General features: G+C 50.5%; 1 protein-coding gene across 1 annotated transcript in view; it reads right to left on the reverse strand.

The window, feature by feature from the left end:
• Positions 1-16,823, reverse strand: part of MAP6 (microtubule associated protein 6) — an 88,756-nt gene that overhangs the window by 18,409 nt on the left and 53,524 nt on the right. Inside the window, exons 2-3 of the mRNA XM_067750389.1 lie at positions 10,721-10,934; positions 8,221-8,417 (exon numbers count right to left, since the gene is read on the reverse strand). Coding sequence (XP_067606490.1) covers positions 8,221-8,417; positions 10,721-10,934 — 411 coding nt within the window. The remainder of the gene's footprint in view (positions 1-8,220; positions 8,418-10,720; positions 10,935-16,823) is intronic.

Here is a 16,823-nt window from a genome sequence, read left to right on the forward strand (position 1 = left end):
TGTACATATATACACTACCAAATGTAAAACCGAAAGCTAGTGGGAAGCAGCCCCATAGCACAGGGAGATCAGCTCGGTGCTTTGTGACCACCTAGAGGGGTGGGATAGGGAGGGTGGGAGGGAGGGAGACGCAAGAGGGAGGAGATATGGGGATATATATATACATATAGCTGATTCACTTTGTTATAAAGCAGAAACTAACACACCATTGTAAAGCAATTATACTCCAATAAAGATGTTAAGAAAAAAAAAAAAAAAGTGAAGTTCTGGACTAAGGCTGCCAGACAGTAATGGCTCAGTCCTTGTCTACCTGGGAACTTGCAAATCAATCTTTGTCCTTCCCCCTACCCCATCTAAAGCAAAGGATGGGATCTTGAGCCATTAATCAAAAATTGGTTTGGTGTGTCCAGAGGGGATCGATGAAAATGACCGTGTAATTGCAGAAATGGAATCTGCACCAGGAGGTTGATTAATAAGGTGCTCAGGGAGGAGGGGCTGGGGAAGGGCTGGGAAGGCGAGGGGGCAGCAAGAGCCAGTACGAGAGGGGCATCATCTCAAGCTGTTGTGTGGCAGAGAGAGTGGCTTTGCCACGTGTAGCTCCAGCCACCACCACTCCGTTGGGATTAAGGGTGGTAAGTAACTGGGAAGTGGTGGTGAGCAAATTACCCATAAAGTGAACTGTGACAAGGGTGTTCCACGTACAGTTCACAGAGGCCTTCGTATGCACCCTTACGGGGCCCTCATAATAGTCCTCTGAATCACAAACAGGGTTTTCTGTGATCAGACCTCTTACCACCTGCTACCCACACTCTGGAACCAAACAGATTCAGGTCACACTATATTCCTTGCTGACCAAATTCCTACCTTCTGAATTTGGGAGTCGTATAGATCTGGGTAGTGGTTGATACTTGTATTCTTGTTATTTCTTTGAGGCTCAAAGAAAGTAAGAAATTCAGCCAAGGTTACACAGCTACTAACTAGTAGAGCTTGGATTTAGAACCAGGCCTGCTGGCTCTAATTTCCAGCCCTTGTTGCTAAGACATGCCCCTGGAAGATGCCTCTGCCATCACGGAGTTAGCAGCTCTGCACTGGGCAGGGGCTGGGCTCAGCCAGCCTCTTAAGATTACCCTCTAACCACGAGTCAATGATTTTATGAAGTCAGGACTGTTTAGAAAAAGTGGCCATATGACGTACAGAGGAGGCTGGCCCAGAGGCTGGCCATTATAAAAGCAGCGGTTGACTCCTCTGTGCTCAGCCGTTGCCGTGACCTTTCTTGAAACCAGCCCTGTCTTGCGAGCAGAGCCAGTTACTAGGCAGAATAAAGCCTTGCGGAGGCTCAGTGGTGCCTATGGAGGCAGATGGCGAATATCATCAGTCATTCATTCGCTCACTGTTTATTCAGCAAACACTTTAGAAGACATTATCTGTGGAAGACAATGGGCTGGGAGCTAGGGCTACAAAGATGAGCAGAAGGACAGGGTCTTTGCCCTGGGGGAGCATAGTCTAGTGGGGGGGGGGACACACACACACATATGAGCAGATGACACAGTACGTGTGCTAAGTTCCACGATGAAGAACACACAGGGAGCATCTTACCCAGCCTGGGAGGTGCGGGAAAGGCTTCCTGGAGCTGTCCCCTGAGCGGAGTCTTGAAGGATGAGTTAGCCAGGTGGAGAAGCAGGAGAAGGGCAATCTGAGCAGGTGGGTGAGCGTGGGTAAAGCATGGAGGTGAGAAGCAGCATGGTGCGCTGAGCAGACATAAGCTTCTGCAGGCCGAGAGAGGAACCCATGGACGGTTTAAAGCAGGGCGTGACATGGTCAGAACTGCATGTTCTAAAGATCCCTCCGGCAGCTTAAACCAGTACCAGTGGCGGTAATTTGCGTATCTCAGCATCTGAAGCTCCCTTGGCCCCAGGTAAGATGTCCAGGTTGAAATAGATATACACAATACCAAATTAACAAGCGACTGAGGGCCACTTATATGAGGACAAGGGACAGAGAGTTAAGCTCGGTTCCACTGTTTGAAATAAAATGCACAAGCTGGCGGTCTCTGATCCAACACCTCCAGTGTCAGGTTTGGGCACCTGCTTTATCTTGGTATCTCTAGTACCAAGTATATTTCTTATGAATGAAAACAGTTGGATCATTCTGTATTCAGTAACCCAGTCAGTTAATTTAGCACCCAAAGGAGAAAACCTATATATTTGGCTGAGACAATTGGTCAATTCATTCAGGATGTTTGAGCCAGTTGTGTGTGAAAACCTGACCCAACTCTTACTTCCCCTCATTTGTATCTGGTTCCCAAGACTTAGAGGGGATCCTAGGTGAGCCTGCAGTTTGCCCAAGCAGACAGGGCACCTCGAGGTGAGGATATAGCTTAGGAGTCCAACTCATCTGAAACCTGACTCCCTTCAGGCCGGCCTCCTCCCTTGGGTGAAAGGGAGAAGCAGCCCAGGCTGTGGAGCAGCCAGGTGCAGCTGGCACACACCCTCCTCCCTGAGCTTCCCTCTCCTGTCTGTCACCTGGTGCAAACACCTGCTCCACTATATCAGGAGGGCTCAGCGGGACTGCACAGAAAGAAAGGCTTCGTAAGCAATCGGTAGTTATAAATTATTAGAATATTATTGCTTACGTTTGTGAACTCAAGGTAATTCAGCAGCTGGGATTCTTTAAAAGTGTTCTTCTTGATCAGTGTTTGCCTCAATCAGCTTCATCTATTGTCAGAGTAATTATCAAAAAGACAGAGAACACAGACCTTTCAAGTACTGTACAGGGAAGGCAGAGGGGCCTGAAATGGGCTCTATTTAGTGTCCACTATGGGTTGCCTATAGTCATCAAGTCATTTCATCCTCACTCCTCTCATATGAGGTGGGTATTAGTGTCCCAATTTTTAGAGGACAGTCTGTGTTTGGTGAAAGACACAGACTGGCATAGCTGCCACCGACGTCCATCCATGAACCTGGTAAAGGCCTATGGGCACCGCCACTGTTAACCCGTACTCACATGCTAAGGAAGAAAATATGTAAGGATGGCCACTCTGTTATTAGAGCTATTCTAGGATGGTCTAGGTGTCATGAGGATCGATGCATCAGTGGCAGTGGGATGGAGAGCTTGGGATCACGTGCCGGGCTCTGCTCGAGGGGAAGCCGAGCAGGGTTGGTTCCATTGGTTGGAAACAGCTGCCTCTCCTGTCGCGGCTCGGCTGTCCCTGCTGCTGTCCCTGCCCTGTGGGCCTCCGGTGGGGCTGCTCTAGGTCTCCCCTTAACTGTAGATCGTCCCCAGTCTACATCCTGAAAGAAACTTTTTATACCTGAGGTCCTGAAAATGTAAACTGCTCTAAGCATTTTAGCAGGGAGAGGGCCTTGAAACGTGATGCTCATGGAGGGAGTCCGCACACAGAGCGCGTCCGCTTGACACTCCCTGAATCTACGGGAAGCAGGCTGTGCAGTTTTAAACCCTAGTGGAAAAAAAAAAAATGAGGGAAGAACTTCACTAAGAACACAAGCTCTAAGGAAGGATTAAACTACGCTTATAATGAATGTAGCAGTGGGGACCTATTTTAAAACTAGAGGCTGGTTTTGACTCCATTTGCTGTTTCAGGGAGGTGATGATAGTGAGGGGTGGAGATTCGCCTCCTGGGCTTGGGCAGCATCAGGGAGCACAGCGGAAGTGAGGCTGAGGCTCCAGGTGAGCCTGACCACGGGGTGGTTCCCACCTTCCTGCTTCTCCGCGGCCCATTCTTGCCCTTTGATTCTGAGTGCGTCTCACCTTCTCCTGGGTTATTCTCAGTGTCTTCATACATGTGTGTTTTCTGGGTGTCTTCTCTCTTTGCCTGTTTCTACTTCTCCTGTCTTTTCATCTCTCAATCCCTAGTTTTGATCAAACAATTCTTAACTGATCAAAAGAGAGCTAATAATATACTTTTGGTATGTTTTATTATTGGACAGTATTTTGTATTTTCTGCCTCATACAAAAGCAGGCAGGTGGGTGGAATGCTTTCTGTTCATCTGGAAAACAAATATATAGTGTTTTGTTCCACATACACGATCCTTGATTATTCCTACCACGGCTCCTACTCAAAGCCCAGATTTTGAGAAACAGCAACAGAATGAGTCCCAGCCTAGCTCCCAGCCTAGAGCAAGAGAGGACCTGCGGCTGGTGCCCGGTTTGAGGGTGAGGGTGAGAAGCACGATGGCAGGAGCATGCGCAGGTGGGGTACAGCTGGGGGTGTGAATAGACACCCTGGTTAGTGACCTCCCCACCCCACCCCCGACGGCACCAGGACGTCCACGGCACCCTGACCCTCCCAAGGACTGAGCTCACCTGGCATTGGGCTCCCACATCTCTGCTCCTGCAGCCCTTCTGCCTGTCATGACTGGCCGCCCCCCATCCAGCTCTGTTCACTTGGTCGCCGCCTGCCCAGCCACTGAGGTCCTCCCTGACCCACAGAATCTGCTAGAACAGACTCCTTCTTCATGTTTCACTGTGATTGGAGGTGGGGTCTCAGCCATCCTGCTTCTCTGCTCCAAGCACAATGCCTGGCACATGAGAGGTATCCAGTCAACATGCACTGGCAAAAGGAAGCGGGATCCCAAAGGATAGAATCTTTTGTCTCCCATTCCAGCAGAAGGACATCCAAGTGGGCACCCTCGGCCCCGGCTCTGAGGTGCCCACCCTTCTGCTCTCCTGCCTGTAGGCCTGCCCCTGCATGCCCCGCATACCCACATGCCACCCACTCGCCAAGCTTCCCCCCCATGAAGACTACAGATTCCCCACTCCCGGTGGGAAGAATCCTGTCTTCCATCTGAGCTCCCAGCTCCCTGGCCTGTTGTTACCTTGTTTGGACTCCCTTACGGCGGCTTCCACACCCCCGTGTTAGGCGCACACCCGACCGTCACGCCATCACCCACACAGTGAGCCAGCCCCTGAGCGTGGAGCCTCCACAGTGACCAGATTAAATAAGTGAAGGCATCTCTGCCATCTCTTGGGAGGAGAAAAGCCATCACAGACAGTCCTGCGGGTTGACGGGAAGAGGGTGGAGGTCGGGGGCCAGCCTCCCAGGGTGGCGAGGTGGTGCTGGCCACTCACCCCCAGCTACATGGGATCAGATCGTTACACTACCTTGTTGGCCACTGGGTCTCCCGGTCCATCGTCGCCTTTCCCAACACTTAGCTCTGACTGCTTGCAATTAGTATCTGAGAGGCAAGTATCTAAAAGAGTCAAGCTGCGTTACGGAGAACCCCAGAGAAACTGCAGGGTGCAGCTCATCTCGTGGAGAGCGGCTCAGATGGCAAAAGTTGGTTCCTTCACCTACTCAGCTGGGCCTTACCAAGGAAATAAGATCAAGAAAGTGGTGTTCGTCTTTAGCATTTATTTATAATTGGAAAAACTGTTTGTTTGTTTTTCTGAGCAAGCACAGACCACAAGCACGTCACAATCAATTGGCTATACATGAATATTTTTGTCATTTTCTTACTAACAGCAGGAATGAAATAGCACCAAGAGAGGTGTGCGCTACACATACATAGACAATCTGTGGTTCGCAACAAAACCCAGGCCACAAAATCGTAATTAGACGCTTCCGGTCTGCCTTGAGAGAGGCAAAGGCGTAACGGGAGCACCAGCAGATAACAAAAAGCTTTAAGGACCCAACGCACAGCTTTAGGGATCATCTTTGCAGGTGAGTGAAGCAGAAGGTGAGAAAGCTTCAGTCCTAGCTCTTTTGTCAGGGGAGTTCAGGGAACCACAGGGAAGTGTACAAAAATGCGGCGAACAGGCATTTGAAGCTTGGCCACCTTCAGAAAGGCAACACTAAAACACTGCTTGTGAAACTGAAATCAGTTTCAGTCAGCGCGTTTGGGATGCAGAACTAGACCGGCTGAGTTTTATTTGTAAACAGTAGAAATCAAAGGAGGTTTCTTGCCAGTGAAGTGACACATTCAAGAGTCAAAGCGAAGTACCAACAGGGTTTTCTCAGTTGGAGGCACTAAAAAGATGGGGAGACTAAAGGCCTGAAAAGACATCCTACAGGTCATCTAAAGCGTCAGGTGGGGCAGGGAAGAAACTCAGTGCCTGGGGCCACAAGGTGGGTGGTTAACTCTACAACTGGGGCAACACAAACTTGAATCAGACACAGGGGTGGAGTCCTACGTATCCTGGTTGTGCTGTGGTGGAGACATTTATACACGCTACCCACTACAGCTGGCCCCGTGTCGGGCACACAGGTATCCAATAAGCGAATGTTGAGTGAATGGTCCCCTGTGCATCGTAAAGTTTGATTTACTTGATCTGCAAAAAAATAGATGACTATTCTACGAAGAAATCCAAATCGTGGCTAACATCAACATGTCTGACGAATGCCAGGTCTCAAGAGAACGAACATACGTCGGCAGATTCTCCGGACAAAGTTAAGATCATGCTGACCGAGCTCTCAGCATGAGATTATCGTTAAGATCAGATAGCAAATACCTGAATCGGTACCGAGATCTACTCTAGCCCTTTCCAGCTAGGCATCAAAATCTGTGATCCATAAACCCTGAAACTCACTAACGTTTTCTACCTTCCTCGGTACTTCTTCCTCACAGTTCCTTCCCTGGGATGGAAAGGAAGATGGCAGAGAGGCCTGGCCAAGCGCTTCCTTTCTGCAGGTTCTGTCCTCTTAGGAAATAGGGCCTGCATAGCACAGGCTCAATTAATTTGCAAGAGACTTCTCAATCAGCCCAAAGGTGACAAAGAAAATGGTGTAAATGGGGATTTTGCTGCCTGAATGGTCAGAAGATGAGAGAGCTCGTGGAGGCTCTATTTCCTCCAACTTGAAGGACCTAACGGGACTTTTGAGGTAGGGAACCGTGAGAACTTCACTCATTACCACTTTTATTACAAAAGAAAAGTACGCCTGAGCAGAGGCTGGTGTCACACAACAGCCCAGCGATTTCAGAATGACGGCGACAGGAAGCACCCTGGGGATGTGGGAAATAAAGAGTACTGCGCAACCTACACGCCGCCACGGGGTTTGCAAATGTAATTTTTCTAGTAGGTATGTGGGGTCTTTCCACGACTCCCTGGCTAATGCCTACAGCACAACTCTAGCACAGCTAAGGTGGCACTGCTGCCACTGGCAGCTTCGGCCACACAGACACGAGACACACAATGCAGGGAGAGCTGCTTTTATTCAGAAATGAGGTCAAAAATGCTTGCTAATCACATAGCAGGGAACTGTCCTCGTCTTAGGCTAAGTCACAGAAATTTCCCATAACCTGAAGTTCAGCATCTCCTGTCCTCTCTGAGGAACAGAGCAAGCAGAGCCCAGGCAGGAACAGTAAACACTGTCACAGCAGCCACTACATCTGCTTCCTGCTGTGTGTTTCTCGGAAGCAAGAAAGCCACATTCTAAACACACTCTCTTTACACCTTGAACTTTCTTCCTCAGTCCTCTGTAACCAGTCACTTTGCAAAATCTGCAGCACTGGATAGGCGGAGAGTTAACAGGAAAACAATCTCCTCATTTTCGTCATCTTCCTATGCTGTCTGGAGTGTACCTACAACACCTAATCTTTCTGCCCTGGCCTAGTTTTGGTCATCAGTGGCACATCATTTACTTGGTATATGATTTAAAGCCCACTGATAGGAAACTAAATGCAGTCACGTGTTTCTGACAGAAGAGTCTATGAAAAAATTACTTAAACTTAACAGACACAACTCATTTTATTGACATGAAGGCCAGAATATTTTTGTTTGCTTGTTAAATATTTCCACAAATTTTGTCAATTGCCGAAGCCCAGGTCAAGCTTCTATAGCGCATGAGTTTTGGAAAAGAACACTTTTACCTAAAGTTCAAAATTGATCACTGGCACAGACCCTGGGGAGGAACAGGAGGGGGACGCCCCACATTCACGTCTAAGCACCGCCAGGACGGTTCCCCTGTGGTCCCCGGGCCTCCCTCGGCAGGTGTATTCTCCCCCGCCAGGAGGCACCGCCCTGCACACAGGCTCTGGCTGGTCCAGGGGCCCGTGGTGCAGACCTGCTCTAGATCTGCACAGGAGGCAGGCCGCCCAGTCTCTGAAACAGGATCCGTCTGTTCAAAGAAACCAAAGAGCTCCTAGGACGTTCAGGACCCATGCAGATGGGAAGCCTCTAATCAATTTTGTGGCCTTTTTTGTTGGTTAGTGAAAAAGAAAAAAGAAAAGGAAGAGAAGAAGCAAGGGAAGTGCAGTGCATTACTCTTTAGCCTCAGCCAGCTTATTGTTCATCTCTGCGCTCTGCTCCTTGTCAGCAGGCGGGGCAGCGCTGGCGCCCTCCGCGCTCTTTTTCTTGGAGGCCCGGCCCAACACCACCTGCTTGTCTTTGGCCTTCCTCGGGGGCTTATGGCTCGCTGAGGTCTTTTTTGGTTTGGAACTCTGGAGACTAGGTTTCTCCACCTGCACGGAGAGACAGACAGACGGCGAACAGAAACACAGAAGGGGAGGGAGTAGGAGGACGAATTTAGAGAGAAGACGTGATTAGTGAAAGGATAACAGTGACAACACAGGACTCGGAGGGGCGTGGCGTGTAAAGCCTCTTCAGGGACGCTAGGGCATCCGGCATCTCCCCTCTGAAGCCCCCCGTCAGCCGTTCTGGCCGCCCTCTCGCTGGCCACACTGGCTCCCGCTGCCAGCCCTTGCGTCCCGGGCCCCGCCAGGCGGACTGTGTTCTGTGATGCACTCCCTGCTGCCCCTGCCCGCGGGAGGACTGTACCTCACCATCCTGCTCAACTCAGGCAGGCACGTGAGTGGCTTTAGGCAATGAGATGTGAGCAGAGGTGATGGGTCACCTCCAGACAGAAGATCAACAGTTGGCCTGTGCTTCCCAATGTGCCCCTTTCCTCTGCCACAGAGAGGCTGCTCTTCACCCTGAGTTCTAGATGGAAGAAGTGCCGAGGAAGAGAGCTGCAGCCCACCCACGGTGGGCCCATACTGGTAAGAAATAAACCTTGGTTGGGCTTCCCTGGTGGCGCAGTGGTTGAGAGCCCGCCTGCTGATGCAGGGGACGCGGGTTCGTGCCCCGGTCCAGGAAGATCCCACATGCCGCGGAGCGGCTGGGCCCGTGAGCCATGGCCGCTGAGCCTGCACGTCCGGAGCCTGTGCTCCGCAACGGGAGAGGCCACAACAGTGAGAGGCCCGCGTACCGCAAAAAATAAAAAAGAAATAAACTTTGTTGATGGAAGACACTGAGATTCTGGGCGGTTTACTACCACAGCAGGAGCCGGCCTTTCCTGTTTCTGAGCTCCTGTGCACAAACGTCCTCACTGAGAGGCTTGGGCGGGCAGTCTCGCCCAGTGAGGCCTTCAGCGCTGTCCAGCCATCCCCTCCTCCCCTCTGGCTGGCTCCCCAGACGGTCTTCCCCAGGGCTGCTGTTCAAGCCCACTTCCCTCTCCCCAAGCTACCTCCTGCCAGTTCTGCCCCCTCATTCCTGGAAGATGGTCTTTTCTTCTCTTTTTCAAGAACTCTGGGCCACTGGGTATGATGCCTCAATATGTCACCCTCCTCCCACCCACCTCTGGATTTACTTTCCCCAATCTTCCCTCGCTCCTCTACTTGAATCTTCTTTTGTCCAAAGTCAACCCCATGTCCTGGGTCCCACTTCATCTGTGGAAGGTGGACGGAGATGATGTTGGGCCTCACAGGCTGGGTCATCCACTCAATGAAGTCTAGGGGTTTTCAAGTCACCCCTGACCTGGAAATAAGGTAACCGATCGTCCTGGTTTGCCCAGGACTGAGGGCTTTCATGGAATATGGAATTTTCAATGCTTCATCTGGAGTAGTCCAGGCAAACTGGGTTGGGTAGTTGCCTTACCTGTAAACCAGTCCTGGGCCAAAGAGGAGACTCCACTTGACTGCAAGACTTTAGGGCAAAGCAGAGCAAAGGCTCTTAGGTTTTCAGACTTTTACTGCTATTATAGAGAGGAGAGCTGATAATTGCCCAATTCCGTATGGCTTGACATCATAGAATAAGCAATGGCATGTATGATTCCTGCCTCAGCAGCAGAGTCTCCAACATGATTCTCCCTCTCATGAATGCATATTGCGATGCAAATAAGGCAAAGCTCTGATGTCACTGGAAAATCCCTGAATCTACTGTAACTTACTTAGGAGTGAAAATCATTCACAAACTGTTTATTATAGTAGCAAATTACTTGGAACACATCTTGCAGCTGATGTGACAGACTGAGAATTGCTGCTGGCTGGAGGGAAAGGATAACAAAAGGCAGGTGATGTTTAGGGATTTGGGAGGTAAAGAAGTGTCCAGTGATTGGAGCTGAGGATGAGGCAGGGGCTGGGTGGGAAAGAAGTCAGGCAAGGAAGCCTCCAAGGCTGGGTCAGCACTTCAGGGGCAAAAGCACAGTTATTTTAAGACAAGGGGATTTAGGGCTCATGTGAGATTTTCTACCATTTTGGGGGGGGGTTCTCAAAATCAGAAGCTAGTTCTCTGGAAACCTACCAGTCTTTAAGCTGTTTTCATTTTAGGTAATGTTCCTTTAAAAATTCACTTTGAATTTAGCAAAGGACCCTGGTAAGAAGCCCCTCTGTCTCTGTGTGCTGTGAAGGAAAGGAGGGGCTTTAAAGAAGCCCTTGGGGGCGGGGCCAGAGTTGGCAGTACCTGCTTCCCCACCCCACCAATCTCTGCTGCAGTTAACCCCTCCATGCCAGACAGTGCTGATGGGTCCCCAGAAGTTCAGTCTCACCTTTGGCGGTTCCTTGAAGGGCTCGCTGTAGAGGCTGCGTATTCTTCTGCGATCAATGACCTTATTGTCAGCTGGGGTTGGCTTATTGGCCTCGCCTTTGAACTGGGCGCTGTAGCTGGTCTCATGAGCCATCTTATCATCCGGGGGCTTGTACTGGGGCTTGGCTTTTATGGGTTTCACGGGCTTGATGTCAGTCCATGCTCTGAATTCATTCCTGCAAATCAAAGAAAGCCTCAGTGATATGATACATCCTATATCCAGAAGCAGCGCTCTCACACAGGGCGGCGAGCGCAGCGGGTTCTCAGTGAGTGCTTGTCGGGCTGACTGATGTGTGGCTGAAGAGTGAACTCACTCTCTCCTCCTGCGTAAGTGTAAGTGTTCCTTCCTGCCCGGTCGAGGCAGGTTGTGACAACAGCAGCAGTAGTTCAGAGAAAGAGCACGGGCTCCCAGCCCCCACTGTGTGACCATGGACAGGCAGTTCTCATCTTTAGGCCTCATTTTCACAATACCTAACATGAGGTCATTCAGTCATTTATGAGTTCAACACATATGACCGAATGCCGCTGTGTGTGAGGTTAGAGAGCTGTGACTGTTAAATGAGACAACGTGTTGGACATTGTGCCTGGTACGTTGTGGCCAAACGAAAAAGTGCCAGTTCTGATTGAGTTATTTGTAGTGAGGTGGATGGACCTTGAGACTGTCCTACAGAGTGAAGTAAGTCAGAAAGAGAAAGACAAATACCGTATGCTAACTCATATATATGGAATCTAAGAAAAAAAAAAAAGTTCTGAAGAACCTAGGGGCAGGACAGGAATAAAGACACAGACGTAGAGAATGGACTTGAGGATATGAGGAGGGGGAAGTGTAAGCTGGGACGAAGTGAGAGAGTAGCATGGACATATATACACTACCAAACGTAAGGTAGATAGCTAGTGGGAAGGAGCTGCATAGCACAGGGAGATCAGCTCGGTGCTTCGTGACCACCTAGAGGGGTGGGATAGGGAGGGTGGGAGGGAGACACAAGAGGGAGGGGATATGGAGATATATGTGTACATATATCTGATTCACTTTGTTATACAGCAGAAACTAACACACCACTGTAAAGCAAATATACTCTAATAAAGATGTTAAAAAAAAAAACTCTACAAAAAAACCCCACAACTAACCAACAAAACAAACAAACAAAAAAGCCAGTTCTGTTCCTTCCTTTGTCATGATGAAGATGCTCTGTAACCCTGAATCTTTAAAGTTAATACTTCTCTTCAAAATAGCAGAGGGCTTGCTTCTTGTGCTACCTGAACCTTAACAATCTCCATCACTTTAGATGAAAATCCTTATGAAATGTCTAAATGCCTGCAGGGCATAAATAAGCAAAATGTACTGAACACAACCGGATGTCACCATGGGGCCTTGTGTTGGGATACATGATGTGTAAGAGAGTCTTGGTGGGTTTGGTGTGAATGGCTATTGGTCCTTACCCTAAACGATCCCTATTTGGTGTTTTTTGAGTCAGTGTGTCAGTTTGCTTCTTCATAGCAATCTCTCTCCTGGTTTCTAATGAGCCATATCTGATCTGTTACAGGACTGGAGAGTAGATGGTGACAGTGTTTAAAACAGGGTAAAATAAATGTCGCTGCTGATGTAGGCCACAGGGTCCATCCTGTTTGCTGAGTGCAAGACATCCAGTACATAAGCTCTGTGGCTCTGAGGTCTTTATCAGTCTCCCCTGATTTGGGGCCATGAGAAGCTGTGCTGTGGGAAAGGAAGAGCCAGTGTACGAATATCTGTGGAGTGAGGCTCTCCAGCACCTTCTCTCATCCTCATGGTAACTCCCTCCTTCAGGGCTCAGACACGAGTGCCACAAACAACAGGTCACAGGGGACAGTAGAGAGAGCTCAGGCTGCCAAGGAGACACACGAATTCTAGCCCTAGCTCTGCCTCTAGGTAGATGCTGAGCAGGCCCCTCCCCTCTCTGAGCCTTAGTTTCCTCATCTGTCAAAAAAAGAATTGACCAGACAATGTCCTTATAATGCCCTTCAGGCTCTGAGGGCCTCTGAGTTGATAAAGCTGGTTTGGTAACACTGAGCCATATCCTGGTCATTTGAGCTCCTGAGGGGCACTGGCTCATGTGTGAGCAGACTGACCACAGTTTCTTGGAGATCCTCCCGAAGCTTTAGACTTGCCTTTCCAGTGCAGTTGGACCTACTTCTAAATGCCCCACCAACTCAAACTCAGCATCCCTAGAACCAAATCATCTTGTCTCCCCTGCCAAGTTGTCTACTCTTCTTGGATTCCCTCACTGCTCCATTGCACTCATTCATTCATTCATTTATTCATTCGTTTATAAAACATTTACTGAGTGCTTAAGTTCTGCCTGGCAGGATGAACTCAAGGTGTGGGAGAGGGAGGGACTGGAGTTTACTCCAGGACAATAAGATAGGCTCCATGAAGGAGGAGGGAGTGGGGAGCACAGGGGAGGAGCTCCTGCACCAGCCCGGGAGTTGGGGGGCGGGTTCTGGAAGGAGTCATGGAGATTGACAGGGAGCCGGCCGAACGTGGCGGGGCGGGTTTCCAGGCAAAATGGGGGGCATGCAAAGAGGCTCACGAGAGGCCCGGCCCCCCAGGAGGACCTGCGGGCAGCTCGGGCGGCTGGGTTGAAGCTTGGTGGGGAAGGACAGGAGAGGCTGGGCAGGTCATGAAGGTCCTGCCAGCCACGTCAAGGGGATGGTCTGACTGTAACAAGAAGTTGCCAGATGAGTTCAAGCCATGGATGCGTGTGGCCAGATTCTTCTTGGGGAAGAGAACTTTGGTAGCAGTGTGAATGGGGACAGAGGGGGAGGGGTGGAGTGGGAGGCCAGAAGGGATGTGCAGTGAGCCGGGAGGAAAGCGGAGACCTGAACCAGGATCATGGCAGTGGGGACGGAACACGGCACTGAGTCGAGGGAAATGGGCGGGACTCGAACATGGCTGAGCTGAGGGAGGCCAGGCTTGGAGAGATATTTGGGTTTGTGGGTGGGGACACTACCCCCCTGAGCCGTGGAACCTGGGAAGAGAGGGGATTTGGGAGGAGGGTTGAGACCCTCCTGATTCTGTTAATGGCAGCCACCTACTCGGCTTCAAGGCTGCCTTTGGAGCCTCTCCTCCCTCCTCCTCCTCCCCCCATTCGCCTCTGTAGCCTCAACCAGTTACCATGACCCGACTTCTGAGCCATTTCGGCTCTACACACAGGCCCAGTGCTGGCCCGGGCTGCCTCTGGGGCTCGGGCCCCATTACCTGCCTGAGGCGTCAGGACTCCCTTCCTTCCTCCCACCCTCGGGCCCTGATACTTGGCCTGCATCTCCCAGTAGCCAAAGCAGCAACAACCTGGCTCCCAAAATACGATGGCAGAAACCCGGATTCTCTGCTCCCACCCCTGCCTGCCTGCCTGCTTGCAGAATGAGGGCTGAGATAGGTATACACTGGCCCCAAGCACTGATTCTGGGTCATTTCTCCCAGGCCAGCTTCTGCAGCTTTCTCTCTCTCTCTCTGCAGCGGCCCCTGTGGGCTGGTAAGTGTCTCTCTGTGAGCATTAACCATGGGACGTGTCCTTGTGGGGACAGCTTGGTCACCCTGGTCTTGAACAACTTTGGTACATCATCTTCACGTGGGATGTGTTAATGAGTCCCATAATAAGTTCACTGTACTTATAACAGGCTGTTAGGTTTAAACCCAAATTCTATTACCTAGAACTTTCTTTGAACTCTCCACAAAACCTTCCCCAGCCACATGGAGCAATTAATCATATGTCATAAAAAAATTATGTACCATTCATTAGTCACCTCTTATAAAGCTGGAAGGTTGTTTTTCTTTTGTATATTCTCTATAATCCTTACAACAACTTTGAAAGGAAGCAGTATTATTTCCCTTTTATGAAAGAGGGTCACCAAGGCTCAGAGAGGTTAAGTGGCTTGCATAAGGCCACACAGCTGGCAAATAGCAGAGCTGATTCTCAGCCCAGGTCAGTCGGGCTCCACAGCCCACATCCTTCCCACTGCACTCGGACAATGTGCTGGAGCTGCAGCGTGCTGGCGGCCCTCACTGGAGCTGCTTGTGCAGGCTGTGGCCTGCTGTCTGCAATGCTGTGGACGGTTTATATGACAGACTGCACAGAGAATACCTGAGCTCCCCCAGCCCTGAGATGCTCCTCCCAGAGCAGTATGGGCCACACTCTCAGGTCAGTCATGTCCAGTTCCTTTTGCCACGAGTTCATGGTCCCCTGTAACCATCAATTCCCCTTTCTGTGCAACCAGATTTCAGCTTGATCATTCATTCATTCATCTGTTTGGCATTTGCCAAACTCCAGCCATGGCTATGGCACGTGGCCCACAGAGAGGAGGAAGCCAAGGTTGAGGTCTCTACAGTTTAGTGAGTCAGGGTCTGTCCATGTGTGACCCTAAGAAAAGGCAGAATGAAGCAAATGGAACAGAGCTCAGAAGGATAGAGGGGAAAGGATGCTTTATTCTGAGGGGTGAAGTGGGGAAGGGGGCACTGAAGGATGCAGATAGAGAAGTGTGTGGGGGGAATCAGGCAGCAGTGAGGTATTTGGGGCAGGTTCACAGAGTGGCTGAACCACTCAGGGAGCGGGAGGGTGGGGCTCTTGGAGGGATGGCATGGTGACCGGGCAGGCAGGAGCTAGAAGCAGGCTGTACAGAGCCTGGAATGCCATGCCTGGATGCTAGTGGGAGGCCTGGGGAGCCGCTGAACACTTCTGAGCGAGGCAGCACTATTCCTATTCCTCCACTGATGGTGTCCTCCTCCTCTCAGACTGTCCCACTTTTAGTTATTCTCCAAGGCCCAGCTCAGGGCTCTCCTCTTCCAGGAAGCCCTCCTGGATTACTCAGCCCAAAGTCTCCCAGCTCTTGGCTCCTGGACCCTCTACTGTACTGTCCAACTTTGTGGTTACCTAGCAGTTTCACATTCTTTAATTCTTTCACGAGTCCGTTTGTCTCTCTCGAGGGATAACATATACAACAGAAAATTCATGACAGAACTCTCCTTCAAGTCCAATCTCATTTGCGTGGCTGCAGAGGGATATTCTTTAACTTACCCTGTATCAGACTACAGGTTAGGGGCCTGGCTGGGCGAGGACCTCAGTCCTCAGTCCCGCCAGAACCCTTCCCTCTCCCGGGCCATCATTGAGAGCCACACTCCATATCTTTCCTACATTCCTCTCAGGATTGAAGGGTTTGGCATTCAGTAGGCATGTACTAGAAACAGCTGTTATTTGATTTCCTTTCTGGTCAGCAACTGGCCCTCCTCCTGAGCCCTTCCTGCCTGCCTAGATGGTGCAGAGCTTGCTCCTTGGAAGCAAGAGAACATCTTATGCTTCTATCCGGTGCCCATCATGCTGAAATGATGATGGTCTCACAAACTTGTCTCCTGCCTTAGCCAGAGGCCATTCTCACCAGGAACTGAGCTCTGTTTATCTGTGTTTCCCTGCTGCCCTGAATAGCATAGAGCAAAACATCCAAGAAACATTTGGAGAATCAAAGAAAATCAAGGGTTCTGTTCTACTACAGAGACTTGTGAAGGCTGCACACACGTGGGGCTTCTATTACTGCTTAAACCATGCCCCTAAAACCCATGAGCCGCAAGTCTTAAGTTCTTGTCGGGAAGAGTTTCCCTCATGAAAGTAAACATGCCAAGTCACCCAAGCTTCCACAGAATCCATCCTCCCTAGATGGACAGGAGGCACCTAGCGCCCCTGCTGAGCGAAGCTGCCTCAGGTGGGAAAGGGGCTGGCTGGGGGCCGTGGAGAATCAGGACAGGGAAGGAGAGGAAAACTTAACAAACACTTGCCCAACACCTACTTGTTAAAAGGCGGAGCCCTTTAAGAATCGAACCCTACTTTAGCCTTTGAACACCCTGTGTGGTCACTGTTATTCACCCCATGCTGTGTGTGAGGAACTGAGCACGGGGGTGGGGTGGGGGTGGGGAGGGTGGGGGGGTGGGGGGGTTGGGGGGGGAACGAAGGGACGCCAAGCCAAGCCAGTACAAGCCAGTATGTAGTCAGGCAGTTACTGGACCGCAGTCTGCCTGACTCAAAGGCCTCGTTCTGTCTGCT

This window comes from Pseudorca crassidens, chromosome 9 (assembly GCF_039906515.1).
Source record: "Pseudorca crassidens isolate mPseCra1 chromosome 9, mPseCra1.hap1, whole genome shotgun sequence".
Lineage (NCBI taxonomy): Eukaryota > Metazoa > Chordata > Mammalia > Artiodactyla > Delphinidae > Pseudorca > Pseudorca crassidens.